The sequence below is a fragment of the Purpureocillium takamizusanense genome, chromosome 10 (genome assembly GCF_022605165.1).
Source record: "Purpureocillium takamizusanense chromosome 10, complete sequence".
In the NCBI taxonomy this organism is placed as follows: domain Eukaryota; kingdom Fungi; phylum Ascomycota; class Sordariomycetes; order Hypocreales; family Ophiocordycipitaceae; genus Purpureocillium; species Purpureocillium takamizusanense.
In genome coordinates this window covers 379,670-393,789 of record NC_063077.1, presented here as the reverse complement: position 1 = coordinate 393,789, position 14,120 = coordinate 379,670, and the positions used below count along the sequence as shown (strand labels likewise).

Below are 14,120 nucleotides of genomic sequence, written 5' to 3'. Positions count from 1 at the left end.
CTATATAAATTGAGGTACCTTCCGTTAAGCCGCTCCTAGCCGGGCCTATATAGGGGGATTATCTCCGGCGTACAGGGAGAACAGGGGGATCCGTTTATGAGACCTCCTCACCCCTCCCTGTGCTCCCACTACAGTATGGTTACCTGCCAGGCGCTTGGGTGCGATATAGTGGAGTTGCCCGGTTACTATGTACCTGACTATGCAAGGGGCGGATGGGATGGATGGACCCCCGAAAACGCCACCGCTGCCACTAGCAGGTACTGCAGTGTGGATTGACGATAGGTTAGTAGTACAGAGCTTAGCCTCCGGGTGAGTCAACCGGCATGCGCAGCCAGGTCTGCTGATGCGTCTTTATCACTCGGGCAGGCATCTCAGGTGCGGATCGCACATGGAAAAGGGGCCGCAATTGTATAAAAGCCAAAAAATAAATTGATAAGAGATACCCTTTCTTCTTATGAAGAGGCCTGCGTAACCAGGTACGGACTCGTGCGTGTAGGAGTATACGAAGTAGATGCTGACTTGGGAACCCAATTGGTCTGGGGTTGAACGCCTGCTGAGGTTGTTTAAAAGACGGCTACATCTTCCCCCGGACCAAAAAAAAAAGTCGCGATATTATATCCTCATCCCCCCCTCTTTCATCTGACGGGGGCCTTTTCATCAGCTCATCACCAAGTTGCTACGTCCCACCACCACCACCTTTTACACATTTATTACCACTTGCACGTCATCCTCACCCCCAGCCCCAGACACACGCCCGACACGGCACAACACAACGCAGCACAACACTATCTCTCTCATACACACACACACACACACACATACACATACATACATAAAAGACTAAAGCAAAGGAGCGCAGCGCAGCCATGCCCCCCTCCAATAAGCCCTACGACCCAGCCGAGCACCTCGCCGACGCGTACCGGTCCGCACGGCTGCAGTACCTGCGGGCCGACGCCGACGACGCGCGCTTCCTCGAGTTCGTGCCGCTCATCGAGCAGGACCCCGTCACGCAGGCGCACGCCTCGCCCACGGTGCTGCAGCCCAAGGGCCGCCGGCAGTTCGACGAGTACGCGGCGGGGGTGGCGGCGTCGCTGCTGGGCGTCATGATTTGCTTGCTGCCGGAGGAGGAGGAGGCGCGGCGGAGGGAGGAGGAGGGCGAGGGCCACGACGAGGGGGATGGGGAGGGAGACGATGAGGAGGAGGGGGAGGAGAAGGATGGTGACAACAAAGACCAGCAGCAGCAGCAGCATCCGCGACAAAAAGACACACCACAGCAAAAGAAACAGAAACAAAAGGGAACCACGAAAGCACAATCATCATCAAACACAAACACTACAACGCGCAGCCATGGTAAAAAGACGCCCGCGCCACCCACCATCGTCGGCGTCATCTGCCTCGGCTGGGGCGGCGTCAACGCCTCGACGGCGCACCACCGCGGGTCGCACATCGGGGTGAGCCTGGCGGCGGCGCACCAGGGGCGCGGGTACGGGCGCGAGGCCATCGACTGGACGCTGGACTGGGCGTTCCGGCACGCGGGCATGCACACGGTGGGCATCACGGCGGCGAGCTACAACGCGCGGGCGTGCGGCCTGTACGAGCGCATGGGCTTCGTGCGCGAGGGGCGCCGCCGCGAGACGATCTGGATGGACAGGGGGTGGCATGACGAGATTGAGTTTGGGATGACGGAGGGGGAGTGGGAGGTGCTGAGGGGGAGGGGGAGGAACGGAGACGGCGGGAAGGGTAAAGATGAGGAGAGATGAGGGTGGTGGTGGTGATGATGATGATGATGATGGTGGTGAGGATTATATAGATATACGGGGTAGGGCCCTAGGTATCTACTCCAAGAGAAGAAAAGTGAAAGTAGCCTCAACCCCTCCTTTCTGATGGTAGGGCGGCACACAGAAATGTTCCCACGGACCAACATCAGAACAAATGACACGTCGGACGTCTTTTGATTTTGTCATCACCGTCCTGGCAGGCGGCTCTTGAGCACCGTCACCACCCCCTTGAACCTCTCGCCGATGCCTCGCAGCTTCTCGCTCCTGCCCGCGACGCCCAGCTCGACCAAGCCATTCACCACCTCGAGCACCACGTCCTGCAGCAGCGCGCCGTCAATGTCGCCGATGAACTTGTCCAGCAGCGGGCGGTTCTCGGGCGCAATGTCGGGCATGCGCGTGACCAGCAGCGGCACGTCGGTGAAGGCGAGGTGCTGCGTGCGCGCGACGGCGAGGTCCATCTTGGCGCCGCGCAGCCGCCCGTACAGCTCCGGCCAGTTGCTCCCGGGGGTGGCGCTGTGGCCGGGCGTGCCGACGAGCAGGAACGGCGCGGCGAGGCCTCGCTCGATGACGGGGCCGTACATGTGGCCGTCGATGTTGGCGCCCGCGAGGATGCGCCCGTCGCGCAGCATGGCGTTGGCGGCCGTGTTGCCGCCCAGCGAGTGGCCGTACAGGATCAGCTTGTCGACGTCCAGCCGGCCCGGGTAGTCCTTGGTCAGGGCGTCTATGACGGACGGCCGGTGAAGCTGGTCCACGAGGAACGAAATGTCCGCGACGCGGATCTATACATGCATACGCGTGTGTACCCGTGTTAGTGGGGGAGGACGACAGATGGAGTGATATTACGTCCGCGCAGGGGTCAGACGGAGATCAGACAGAGCAACAAAGGGGAAGAACGCACGGGGAGAGATTTGCGGGTCGCGTTGGGGTCCGTTTGGTTCACGTCGCCGTAAAAGACGGCCCCGTCGGGGAACTCGACAAGGATGGCGTCGTGCGGGTGGTCGATGGTGATGACAACCTTGCCGTGGCTGGCGAGGGCGCGGGCGCCGGCCGAGTAGGCGAGCCGGGAGACGCCGTACCCGGGCGAGAAGAGCACGACGGGATACTTGCTGCTGCTGCTGTTACCGCGACAGCCGCCGCCATTGCCGTTTTCACTCTTGTTGTTGTTAAGCGGCGGCGCGGGGAGCCTGCAGTACTGCATCTCGAAGCGGGAAAAGGTGTCGTTGGGCAGCCCGCCCTCGACGGCTTGCTGGTTGTACACGGACGTGGTCAGCGGCGGCATGAGGGCGGCCGCGTCCAGCCGGCAGGCATGGGTGGACTTGTCGACGGGGAGAAAGGCCGAGACGAGGATGCGCCGCTTCTGCGTTGGCTCGTAGGGATCCGGCCGGGCGTCGTCGGTGAAGGCGAGGACGCGCGAGGCGACGCCGTACGGACCCGGCGGGCCGGGCACGAGGACGGCCTGCGCGGCCGCGGAGAGGAGGCAGGTGAGCGAGACGACGAGATGCATGGCGGGGGAGCTGGAGAGATGATGATGATGATGATCAAGGCGATGGAGGGAGAGCATGGCATGGCGTGAACGAAGCTACCACGAAGGGTTTATATAAGTACTTCATACGATGTATGCATGTGCGTGCTTGTATACGCTCCATGTCGTTCGACGCTTCCATGGTTCGGCAGACGCTGCGCCTCTGCAGCACGCGCGTGCGGGACGATGCCGTCTTACATGTCTTGGGAGCAATTGGCAGTGTGATGTGCAACCCCAGTCGGCCGCGTATGGGAGGGTTTCCTTTCGGCCGCCCGATGACGCTGTGCCGAGACTGATGTCTCAACACCGATGGGCCGCGCTGCCCCCTGTCCGATGATACCACGTTAGGTACCAAGTACGATACAAAGTGCCTCTCCTACCGACAGGGTTGGTGAGCGGCCGACCCACTGCCGGGCTGTGCTGCTGTCAAAATGTATACTGTAGGGCGCCGCAAGCCAGCGGCTCATCCGACGACGCGCGGGCGCCGGGGCGGGCGAGGGTGAGGCGGGATGGCGATGGAGGTTTGGTGTGGGGCGGGTGCGGCCTGGAGGTGACGAAGAAGCTTCAATGGGTAGGTAAGATGGCGCCAAGTACGCGTAGGTGCCCTGGGGAAGAATGGATCCATGGATGGAAGCGAGGAATGGCGTAACTTAGGCCCAAGCTGAGCTGAGCTGCACGCCACGTTTTGCTGCCACAAGGCGCCGGCGACTTGTCTAAAAGTGTTCGCTCAGGGGTAAGAAAAAGTCACCCGAAATCTTAGTCATCGCCCACGCTCGTTGGAGAACGCGACCTGACCTGAGGGACTGGAGCGACGCGGATCCGCAAGCTGGCCAGACAGACAGACATCCACCATCACGAAGACGAAGCAACTACCACCACGACGTCGTCCATCGACCACGATCAAGCAGCCACCACCACCGTCACCCCCCCGCCGAAGCCAACTTTCGACACTCCTTTATCGCCGGTCGCGCAGTCCCAATTCCCCCGCTCGATTGAGCTGCCTCGAGCCCCGTACGCACACACACACACGAACCGACGGCCGCGACACCACGCCGCGCCGCGCAGCCGCCCGCCATGGCGCCCAAGGCCACCAAGGACAAGTACTCGGTCATCCTGCCGACGTACAATGAGCGGCGCAACCTGCCCATCATGGCGTGGCTGCTGCACCGCACCTTTACCGAAAAGTAAGTCGAGAAACTGGGGGGCGGCGCTGTTGTAATGTGTGCTGAACTGACTGACCGCCCGCTTCCGACGCCAGCAACCTCGACTGGGAGCTCATCATCGTCGACGACGGCTCCCCCGACGGCACGCAAGAGGTGGCCCTCCAGCTGGTCAAGGCGTACGAGCCGCACGTGGTGCTCAAGCCGCGCGCGGGCAAGCTCGGGCTGGGCACCGCCTACGTGCACGGCCTGCAGTTCGCGACGGGCAGCTTCGTCATCATCATGGACGCCGACTTCAGCCACCACCCCAAGTTCATCCCGCGCATGGTGGCCCTGCAGCAGGCCGGCGGCTACGACATCGTCACGGGCACCCGCTACGCCGGCGACGGCGGCGTCTCGGGCTGGGACCTGAAGCGCAAGTTTGTCAGCCGCGGGGCCAACCTCTTCGCCGACACCGTCCTGCGCCCCGGCGTCAGCGACGTCACCGGCAGCTTCCGCCTCTACAAGAAGAGCGTCCTCGAGCGCGTCATCTCCAGCACCGAGAGCAAGGGCTACACCTTCCAGATGGAGATGATTGTCCGCGCCAAGGCCATGGGCTGCACCGTCGCCGAGGTGCCCATTTCCTTTGTCGACCGCCTCTACGGCGAGAGCAAGCTGGGCGGCGACGAGATTGTCGAGTACGCCAAGGGCGTCTTTTCGCTGTGGCTCAAGGTGTAGGTGGACGGGACGGAGGACGGGGAGGAACTATGTAATGCAGAGCATGGCCCAACAAGGGGGCGCACCAACTAATACCACACACAGTTACACACACTGCGAGAATACGCACAAACAGGACGTGAGGATATGTATAAGCTTTTTCATTTTCCACCAGGAAAAGCACAATGTGCCGTGAAAACACGCACGACATGCACAACATGTTGCGAATCACGGACCGGGCACACGATGCCATATAAACGCCGCTTTGAATCAACTGGCCATGTACAAGGTAGCCGCACGCCCATTCGTATCAAGGAACCGCCCGCACACCCACAGCACCTCCTCCCTCTACATGTTCCGCCCGCCCGTCACCATAATCGTCTGCCCGGTCACGTAGGAAAACAGCGGGCTCGCCACGGCTAGAATGCTGGCCGCAGCCTCGGTGGCCGAGCCGGGCCGCCCGAGGGGAATGTCGGGAAAGGTTGGTGCCGCCGCCTTCTTGTCCTCCTTTCCGTCCGCCGCACCACCGCCCTTCTTGGCGTCGCGCTGCCGCTGCGGGATGCCGAGGGGAATCTTCTCGCCGCCGGGCCCGACGACAAACGCGCCATCCTCCTTCGCGGCCGTGAGGCGCGTCTCAATGTGCCCAAACGCAACGGCGTTGCACCTTACGCCGAAGCGCGGCCCCCACTCCTTGGCAATGGTCTTGGTCATGCCCGTGACGCCTGCCTTTGCGAGCGCATAGTTGATCTGCCCCGCGTTGCCATGCACGCCGCTGGTGCTGGAGATGTTGACGATGGCGCGGGGCTCACCGTCCTGCACGCGGAAGTAGGGGCTCGCGGCGCGGACGAGGCGAAAGGGCGCGGTGCAGTGCAGGGCGATGATGGTCTCCCACTGGGCGTCGGTGGTCTTGTGGATGACGCCGTCCCACGTGTAGCCGGCGTTGTTGACGATGATGTGGATCTTGCCGCCGCCGAAGGAGGCGGCGCGCGAGACGAGCGCGTCGACGTAGGAGGCCTGTAGGATGTCGCCGGGGACGGCGAGGGCTTGGCCGCCCGAGGAGGTGATGCTGTCGGCGACGGCCTGGGCCTTGACTGTGGTGAGGGTGTCAGTGGGACATGGTCAATGATCAGGGTGTTTCTTTCTTGGCTCTGTGTGTTGATGGCCGGTGGTGATGACTTATGTGTGTGAAGTAGTTGGTAGCTGATGATGAAGGCGATGGTGATGATGACGGGGGGGGGGGGGGGCACGGGATGATGGGCGCGGGTGGTGGTATAAGTGGGTGAACAAGACACTGAAAGGAAAGCTCACCAGCGTCAATATCCGCGACAACCACCTTGGCGCCCTCGTTGGCAAACAGGCGGGCCGTCTCGGCGCCGATGCCCTGCCCGCTGCCCGTCACGATGGCCACCTGCCCGGCGAGCAGCCCGCGCGGGTAGTTGAGGTGCGTGGCGAGCTGCGCGATGCGGTCTGCCATGGTCTCCTCTCCCTTTCTTTGTCTTTCCTTTTTCTTTCTTTTCTGCTTTGGTTCCGGGTGCCCGTTTGTCGATGGGCTTGGATGAGATATAACTAAATCCGGGCCGGCTGCGGGTGGAGGAAGTGGTGCAACTACGGAGGAACTGGGTACGACGGCAGTGGGTGATTCCAGCCAATGCCCGTTTGTGCGCCGTGGGGGAGAGTGTGAGGCGGCGGCGGTACGGCGAGGAAGATTAAAGATGGACGCTTCAACAACGCTGGGTTGCGTGAGGTTGCCGACTGAGAGGCGAGCACGGCAACTGGGGTGAGGTCCAGTGGGTGTCACGATGAATGAGAACAAAACGCACAACGTAAGTTAACGAGCTCCCCGGCGCTATAGCGCATATCTAGCTGGGGAAACCCGCCTGGGCGAGACGTGCCGAGGTCCGTCCCTCCCCCGCACGGAACCGGCCCCGCCGGCTCAACTACCAAACTACCAACAGTAGCCCCCAGCGGGGGGTCCGAGCGTTTCTCGGGCTCTGCCGCCGCCGTGACAGACAGACGGGATGCCGATTGGTAAATAAGGGGCAGTGAAATAAATGAAAAAAAAAAAAAGCGACAGAGAACCCTATGACGGAGAACACGAGGACGGAGAACAACGACGATGGAGAACGGAGGATGGGGGATGGGGAAAATAGGTGGAAGTAATGTCTGCTCGGAAATCTACATTAGCCTGTACCCGTGGCTATTGCGCTGCTTATTACCGGCACCTACACTTTGCTTAGGTGTAGGTACCTGTCCAGTCGGCGGCGCCCACAGCCGTCACCACCGGGAACAACCTACCCCGGCCGTCTCCGGGTCGCCGCCGTGAGCCAATTGCGGTGTTCTTGAGTACCAGGCTGTTGTCAGCGTGTGCATATACGATACTGTACTACTGACCTCCCTACAGGTAGCTTTATGACCACATATACGCTAAGTTACTGTGCACTGTTTTGGTGTTCGCCCGCAAAGAGTCTGCCACATGGCAATACCTGCCCAGACAGATGGATCGGAGCAGCGACAGACAGCTCTAGGGCGCAACGCTGAGCGCGCGGCGGACTTCGGGGAGACTTTCTGTTGTCGCTGCCAGTCATCGTCGTCATGGGAGACGAAACGGGCGGTCGCGTGGCTCGTATTCCGCCCCAAGTCTTGCCCTTCGGGCTCTTTTTTCCCGTGGTTCTTTTAGTGGTGGGTTGGTACTGCTGCTGCTGCTGCTGCTGCTGCTGCTCTGCGGTCCAGAGCTATAAGTGCGCTCGCTCACCTTGACCGATGATGGATGGATATGGATAAAAGTGCCGTGCAGCAGACCACCGACGCTCAACGCCATTGAGCAACCATTATACACCAATCTCATACCCATCGACCGGCATCACCACCAGCCATGGCGACGATACCCTCCCCCGCCGCCCTCGCCGCCCTCGCCTCCACCCCCGTCGACGTCCCCATCCCGCCCGCCGCGCTCTCCGCCGCGCTCTCCTCTCCGCCCTTTGCGCCCTCTTCCTCGTCGCCGTCGTCGTCGTCTCCCACTTCCTCCTCCAGCACCTCTGGCTACATCCCCGGCGCCCTCAACCTCCGCGACCTCGGCGCCTACGCCCCCCTCCGCGGGGTCCTCCGCCCGCGCACCGTCTTCCGCTCCGGCACGCTTGACTACCTCGCCGCGCCGGCGCCCCCGCACGCGCGCCGCGCCCTGCTGCGCTCCCGGCTCGGCGTCTCGCGCGTCGTCGACTTTCGCCGCGCCGACGAGGTCAAGGTGGAGCCGCTGCCGCTGTCTCCGCCTGGTCGGCGCGGCGTGGATGGTGACGGTGACGGTGACGGTGATGGCGATGATGGCGGCGGCAGCGACGGAGCGGGCGTGACGCTCCTGTCGTGCCCGTACATGGACGGCAGGGAGAAGCCGCGGCAGATGGGACCCGCCGACTTTGTGGCGCGCGAGGGGGTGAGCCTGAGCGCGGGCTACGATGTCATGTACGACGCTGTGCTCAAGGGGTACACGACGGGGTTCAGGGCTGTGTTGGAGGCGTTGCGAACGGCGGGCGAGGGCGACGCTGTGCTATTCCACTGCACGGGTGAGTGTGCCTCGCCAATTGATATCCGTGGGACATGTGCTGTCTATAAATACTTAGCAGGCCGAACGACTGACAGGCAGTCGCTGACCCGTTCTTTGCAGCCGGCAAGGACCGCACCGGCGTCATGGCCGCCCTCATCCTCGACCTCATGGGCGCCCCCGCCGACGTCATCGCCGACGAGTACGCTCTCACCCGCATCGGCACCGAGCCCTGGCGCGAGAAGCTGCTCCCCCTCGCCCTTCGCAGCTTCGGTGTTGGCGCCCCCACCGCGGCCCCGGATCCCCGCGTCGTGATGGGCGGTGGTGATGCCGACAAGGACAAGCGGTACTCGGCCGACGAGGCGGCCGTGGCCATCGAGGCGCCCGGCATGAGGGAGATGCTCGGCACGTACGCTGCCGTCATGAAGCGCTTCGTCGAGCGTCTGCGCAGCGAGTATGGAGGCGCCGAGGGGTACATGAAGGACCATCTAGGCTTCTCTGACGCGGACGTGGCCGAGATCCGCAACAATTTGCGCCCGACCGAGTAAAAGACCATGTACGGAGCAGGGTAGAACAACACATAGACGCCTTAGACTGTACACCGCGGCTGATCTCCCGTAGTGCTGACGGCGTCGTCTAGAGCTTAAAGTCGGCGTTCATGCGTTCCCATCCCGACGGCGACTCGTCCATGGCGGCCACCCTCTCCGCCAGTTTCAGCTTGAGGTTGCGATTGCGCTCCGTGCATAGCTCGTACATGGTTGACAGGTTGAAGAGAAGTGTGTGCGATGACTGTCCCGCCGCGACGAGTCCCTCGAGGATTTCCCGACCCTGCAAATGTCAGCACACCTCGGCAGTGGCAGGGAGAAAGGGATCGACTGACCTCGTGCATGCGGCCCAGGTACAGCAAACAAACCGCCGTGTTAACGCCAACCATCTCATCGCCTGGCAGAGCTTCACGTAGCTCCTGCCATCGGGCCAGGGCCGCCACGTAGTCGGCATCGGCCATGTCGCACAGCGCTAGCACCAGCTGCTCCAGTCGGGGCGCGTCAGCGCACTGGGCCACACAAGCCCGCGCTCTGTCGGCGTCACCCAGGCGCAGCCATAGCAGGGCCCGCGACAGCACGACCTTGGCGTCGCCCGTATCGTGTAGGCCGGCGAGGTGGTGCGCGGCGCCCGGCAGATCGCCCATGTCGACGAGGGCGCCGGCGACCTTGATTCCCAGATCGTGCAGACGCGCTCGCCACAGATCGCGCGCCGCGCCATCGCGTTTGGCTCGGTCGCGGGCCTCGCGGGCCAGCTCGTGGTAGCTCATGACGGCGCGCCGCGGGTCGTTGAACCCCAGCGACTGCAGGCGGACGTTGAGGACGCGCAGCTCCCAGGGCACGAGGTGCTCGCCCGTCGCATCATCCACGTAGGCGCGGGCGTTGTTGAGGTCCTCGAGAGCCTTGACCTCGTGTGCGGCCAGGGGGGTGGCGTCGATGAGCGTCAGGCACGCCAGCCTCGTGTAGAGCAGGCTGAAGATGCGGTCCGCGTCTGTGGGGTCCACGCCGTCGCCGTCGAGGCCCGATCCCGTGAGCTGCTGGACGGCAGCGATGGCGGCGGCGCGGAAGTGGCCCCTGGCGAGCAGCTCGTCGAGCGAGGCCGTCGGATCGGGCTGCTTGGGCGAGTTGCGAAAGGCCTGGGGTACGTTGAGCGGCGTCAGCGGATGGTAGATGTCTGGGCGCAGGAGGAAGGAGAAGTCTTTCGCGCGCGCTGCGCCGACGGGCGTGACAGCGGGCGAGGCGACATTGCGAGAGGCCGTCCGTCTCGGCAGCTGCTGGTGCTGTTGATGCTGCTGCTGGTGCTGCGCTGACCACGGCGTCTGGCCCGCCCGCGGGCTAGGCTGGGACTGAGGCGTCGACGGCGACGTCTGAGGATGATGGCTGGCGTTGGACAGCATGAGCGGTCGAGTGAGCAAACCAAGGAATATGAAGAGGGCGGCGGCTGAGACTCACTCGTCGGCGTCGAGGGGCCCCTTGGTCGAGGAACGTGGTCTCGAGGCTGGGACGGCTTCATCAGCTGATGTTTCATCCGCGAGCCTGGCGCGGGCGCCCTCAGCCACGGCCGGGCCGGGGCAGTGGGGATATGACTTGAACGTACAGGCTGTGACGGAAGGTTTGTTCCTGGAGTGGCCCGCGGAGGGCGTGGCGGGCGGCTGGCTCATGGCGATAGGGTCATGAGGCGTGGTTTGGTGTTGCGATGGGCATTGATGGAGGTGATGGAGGTGAGGTGAGGTCGGGCTCGCGTTACAGAAGGTCTCGCAGGTGCAGGCGCTGAGCTCGGGGCACCGTTGGAGCTTCCACGCCACTGAGGTGAGCGGTGGCGGCTCCGCTTTGCCGGTGCGGCCCCGGCGGTGGGGCTCAGCAGTGAGTTCGAACTTCCATGGATCCAAAGGTGAGTGGAGGTTCCAGCCTGGAAATTATAACTATCTTAGGTACCTCCTTGTCCTGACACTACGTATGCAGACCGTATGTAGCGTACCTGTCATTTTTTATTTTATTTTACCTTGGTATTACAGTTTCAACCACCTCTTGGTAGGTACCCAAGTCGCTTACCTTGGTGGTGTCTTGGACGTACCAAGATTCAATACGCAAGGTATACGGTACAGTACTTCGTGTACAGGGGATACAGGGGCCAAGTCCAGGGTAATCATCGGCAACGCCTGCCCTGGCTGGTCTGCCCCCTCCAATCGCGCCACATGCCGCATCGATCCACCGCCGGTGCCCCGCCCACCACGGACTGCCTCAAACATGAAGCACCCCTCATTGCTCCTCCTCCTCCACCACTACCACCACCACCACCACCAACACCACCTCCATCAGACGCCCGCGCGCACCCACATTAGCCTTCTGCGGCTGCCACGCTCGCCCTCCCCCCTCCCCCGGCAACGTCAGCTTCTCCCGTCCCGCGCCCAATGTACCCCTGGCTGCCGAAGCCTGTCATGCGCAGCCCGGCAGCCCCTTGAAAACCGCGACGCTCCCCATGTACTTCTTCGCCTCATCCGCCCCAGAGCTTGCAGCTCCCCCGCCATGATCTGTGTGTTGCTCCGTCTCGCCGCCTCCAACGGGTGACGTGCTATTATACCTCCTCCAAACCCATATCGCGCCTCCGGCGACCGTCAACATGCGCCGACAGGCGCCTGCCGCCGCCGCGGACGAACCCAGCGGGCCCCCGCCAACAATTGCAGCGGACCCTGAAACACCTCAGGGCCTCTTGGTCGCCGCCATCTGGGCCGAGGACGTCGATGCCGTGGGGCATGTCTTGGATCAGGACCCCGAACTCGTGAGCGCCAAGCTTGCCCACCACGGCCTGTTACACCGCCGCTGGCTCGGTGAGGTTCAGCGAATGGAGGGCTTCTTTGCGCGGGATCGAAGTCTGCTGGCCGAGCCCGCCGTCATCTTCGCCGCCAAGATTCCCTTCTACAAGAACATTTACCGGTCAACGAGGGCCATGTCACCCGGGAGCCTCGCCGTCCTCGGCCTGTTTGTGGATCGCGGGGCATCCCTCAATCAGCCGTGGCCGGACGCCGAGCACTGGATAAAGGACGGGGTAATGGAGACGTGTGGCCAGTACGACAGCCCCGAGGCAATGGGCCTCTTGATCCGCAGCGGTGCCGAGGTGGACGTCGGGCAGGTCTGGGAGCCCCTCGGGCTGGGAACGTTGGCGCTGCAGAACGGCGCCGCGCGGACGGTGCAGGCACTCTTCGATCTCGGCGCCGCATATGTCCCTTTGGCGCACGGCCTGCCGCACGGCACGTTAGAGGATGTGCAGGAACCTCTTGTCCAGGCGGCCCAAGGCGGGCAAGAAGACGCTGTAAACGTCTTGCTCCAGAGTCTGAGCCAGTCTAATTTGACGAGACGCATATCCGGAACCCACGACACCGATTTGACCGTTCTTGATGCACTCCTCTTGGCCGCAACAGACTGTCTGCAGCCCAAAGATAGCACAGACTCGCCCATTGCGCCGAATCGGCCGTGGCTTGGCCAGATGTCGTGGCTGGAGCGGCAAGAGAGGTTAGTCCACCGCCTCTTGGATGCTGGCGCCGACCCAGGTGCGGCCGACAGCGCGGGCAGGACGGCATTTCAGTGCGCCTGCCGTTGGGCTGGCGCGGATCTGATCCGTCGATTCGCGCTGTCCGTACCTGGCGGCGTCAACCAGCAACTCCCGTACATCGACTGGCAGGACAAGGCATCGTATGCCGTGGAGACGATTCGCACAGGAGAGAAGGTGACGTATCTGCATGTTGCCGCCGGCTATCACAACGCTGCTGCTGTAGCGTGCCTGCTTGAGGCTGGTGCTGAATTGCTCTGCGATGAGCACGCGCGCACGCCATTGCACTGGTGTTTTCTTACCAGGGACGACTTTGTCCAGACAGAGGTGCGCGATTCGACGTCCCTTACGCCGCAGGTACGAGCTCTTTACGGAGTAGGCGACTCGGAACAGCAACGCTTGCCGTGGGCGCCACCCATGGATGTGATTGCCATTCTCCTGCCATCTGTACAGGATGTGAGCAAGACGGACACGTCGGGCCGGAGCACGCTTCACTTTGCTGCGCAGAATCGCTACTGGGAGGCCATGGCTGTGCTTATTCGAAGGGGCCTGGAACCCGCCATGCAGGACGGAGACGGACTTACCATCTTTCACTGCATGGTGGCGGCGCCGAAGCCTTCTGTTGCCGCGCCGGAGCACCAGGCGTACATGCTCGGGCTCGAGCTTTTGCGAGAGGTGCTACGGGAGAGGTCGGACGTCGGCGTCGACACTGTAGACACGGATGGCCTGACTGCGCTCCATCAAGCTTGCGACCTGGGCCACGTGCTCATGGTCGAGCTCTTCCTGACGCTGGGCGCCGACCCCGACTGTCGAGACAGCGTAGGATGGACGCCGCTGTGCTGCGCGGCGGGCTCTCCCTGCCAGGACCGCGGGGAGACGCTCGAGCGCATGTCGCCGAACGAGGCGACGGAGAGGAGGGACAAGGCATTGTACATGAAGGGCTTGCTGCTCGAAGCTGGCGCGGATCCGACCTTGACGGCGGACTCTGGCGTGACAGCGGAGGACATTGAGTATGACATTGCAAGGAAGCTGGTTGATTGCGTGAGTAGATACGCCGAAGAGCTCTATGATTGAGACGCGCGCCCATCGGTTGTCGCGTCGTAGAGACTGGCGGGGCGCCAGCACGATGACATGTGGCCGATGGCGGCCGACGTATTTGATCGGTTGTCGGATCACTCTAATGCAAGGATGAAGACTCGAGCCTCCCCTTGAACGGCTGGTGGTCGGTCAGTCGTCGGCTCTTGACTGTAGTCGTTTTTTTATACGAACGGCAGACGAGAGCGATCCAAGCGTAAGCACGGCCGAACCTGATCCGCGCCACGGAGAGAATCACCAACAAC

At 62.7% G+C, this 14,120-nt stretch overlaps 7 protein-coding genes across 7 annotated transcripts; 4 read left to right on the top strand and 3 right to left on the bottom strand.

Moving 5' to 3' along the window:
* The first annotated feature begins 427 nt into the window (after nt 1–427).
* JDV02_009638 (uncharacterized protein) lies at nt 428–1,908 on the top strand. The gene has a single exon (XM_047991314.1). The coding sequence runs from the start codon at nt 867–869 to the stop codon at nt 1,758–1,760; it is 894 nt and encodes a 297-aa protein (XP_047847325.1). The 5' UTR covers nt 428–866; the 3' UTR covers nt 1,761–1,908.
* JDV02_009637 (uncharacterized protein) lies at nt 1,818–3,999 on the bottom strand. The gene is made up of 2 exons (XM_047991313.1): nt 2,677–3,999; nt 1,818–2,557 (listed from the first exon to the last, which is right to left on the bottom strand). The coding sequence occupies exons 1-2, from the start codon at nt 3,337–3,339 to the stop codon at nt 1,964–1,966; spliced, it is 1,257 nt and encodes a 418-aa protein (XP_047847324.1). The 5' UTR covers nt 3,340–3,999; the 3' UTR covers nt 1,818–1,963.
* A 32-nt stretch (nt 4,000–4,031) lies between these two features.
* On the top strand, nt 4,032–5,451 carry DPM1 (Dolichyl-phosphate beta-D-mannosyltransferase). The gene is made up of 2 exons (XM_047991312.1): nt 4,032–4,484; nt 4,559–5,451. The coding sequence occupies exons 1-2, from the start codon at nt 4,375–4,377 to the stop codon at nt 5,175–5,177; spliced, it is 729 nt and encodes a 242-aa protein (XP_047847323.1). The 5' UTR covers nt 4,032–4,374; the 3' UTR covers nt 5,178–5,451.
* On the bottom strand, nt 5,377–6,855 carry JDV02_009635 (3-oxoacyl-[acyl-carrier-protein] reductase). Its single transcript, XM_047991311.1, has 2 exons — nt 6,465–6,855; nt 5,377–6,247 (listed from the first exon to the last, which is right to left on the bottom strand). Exons 1-2 carry the CDS (start codon nt 6,628–6,630, stop codon nt 5,505–5,507), a joined length of 909 nt encoding a protein of 302 aa, XP_047847322.1. The 5' UTR covers nt 6,631–6,855; the 3' UTR covers nt 5,377–5,504.
* An 805-nt stretch (nt 6,856–7,660) lies between these two features.
* JDV02_009634 (uncharacterized protein) lies at nt 7,661–9,239 on the top strand (the record flags this gene model as incomplete). The annotated part of the gene is made up of 2 exons (XM_047991310.1): nt 7,661–8,713; nt 8,815–9,239. The coding sequence occupies exons 1-2, from the start codon at nt 8,029–8,031 to the stop codon at nt 9,237–9,239; spliced, it is 1,110 nt and encodes a 369-aa protein (XP_047847321.1). The 5' UTR covers nt 7,661–8,028.
* On the bottom strand, nt 8,443–10,949 carry JDV02_009633 (uncharacterized protein). Its single transcript, XM_047991309.1, has 4 exons — nt 10,831–10,949; nt 10,686–10,731; nt 9,572–10,613; nt 8,443–9,519 (listed from the first exon to the last, which is right to left on the bottom strand). The coding sequence occupies exons 1-4, from the start codon at nt 10,892–10,894 to the stop codon at nt 9,328–9,330; spliced, it is 1,344 nt and encodes a 447-aa protein (XP_047847320.1). The 5' UTR covers nt 10,895–10,949; the 3' UTR covers nt 8,443–9,327.
* A 579-nt stretch (nt 10,950–11,528) lies between these two features.
* JDV02_009632 (uncharacterized protein) lies at nt 11,529–13,854 on the top strand (the record flags this gene model as incomplete). Its single annotated transcript, XM_047991308.1, has 1 exon — nt 11,529–13,854. Exon 1 carries the CDS (start codon nt 11,854–11,856, stop codon nt 13,852–13,854), a length of 2,001 nt encoding a protein of 666 aa, XP_047847319.1. The 5' UTR covers nt 11,529–11,853.
* Nucleotides 13,855–14,120: the final 266 nt, after the last annotated feature.

Coding starts and splice junctions, on each gene's coding strand:
- JDV02_009638 (XM_047991314.1), top strand. CDS start 867: ATGCCCCCCTCCAATAAGCCCTACGACCCAGCCGAGCACCTCGCCGAC.
- JDV02_009635 (XM_047991311.1), bottom strand. CDS start 6,630: ATGGCAGACCGCATCGCGCAGCTCGCCACGCACCTCAACTACCCGCGC. Junction 6,248..6,464: donor TGTCGCGGATATTGACGCTG/GTGAGCTTTCCT, acceptor CCCTCACCACAG/TCAAGGCCCAGGCCGTCGCC.
- JDV02_009633 (XM_047991309.1), bottom strand. CDS start 10,894: ATGAGCCAGCCGCCCGCCACGCCCTCCGCGGGCCACTCCAGGAACAAA. Junction 10,732..10,830: donor CAAACCTTCCGTCACAGCCT/GTACGTTCAAGT, acceptor AAGCCGTCCCAG/CCTCGAGACCACGTTCCTCG. Junction 9,520..9,571: donor ACCTGGGCCGCATGCACGAG/GTCAGTCGATCC, acceptor TGACATTTGCAG/GGTCGGGAAATCCTCGAGGG.
- DPM1 (XM_047991312.1), top strand. CDS start 4,375: ATGGCGCCCAAGGCCACCAAGGACAAGTACTCGGTCATCCTGCCGACG. Junction 4,485..4,558: donor CACCGCACCTTTACCGAAAA/GTAAGTCGAGAA, acceptor TTCCGACGCCAG/CAACCTCGACTGGGAGCTCA.
- JDV02_009637 (XM_047991313.1), bottom strand. CDS start 3,339: ATGCTCTCCCTCCATCGCCTTGATCATCATCATCATCATCTCTCCAGC. Junction 2,558..2,676: donor CGACCCGCAAATCTCTCCCC/GTGCGTTCTTCC, acceptor ATGCATGTATAG/ATCCGCGTCGCGGACATTTC.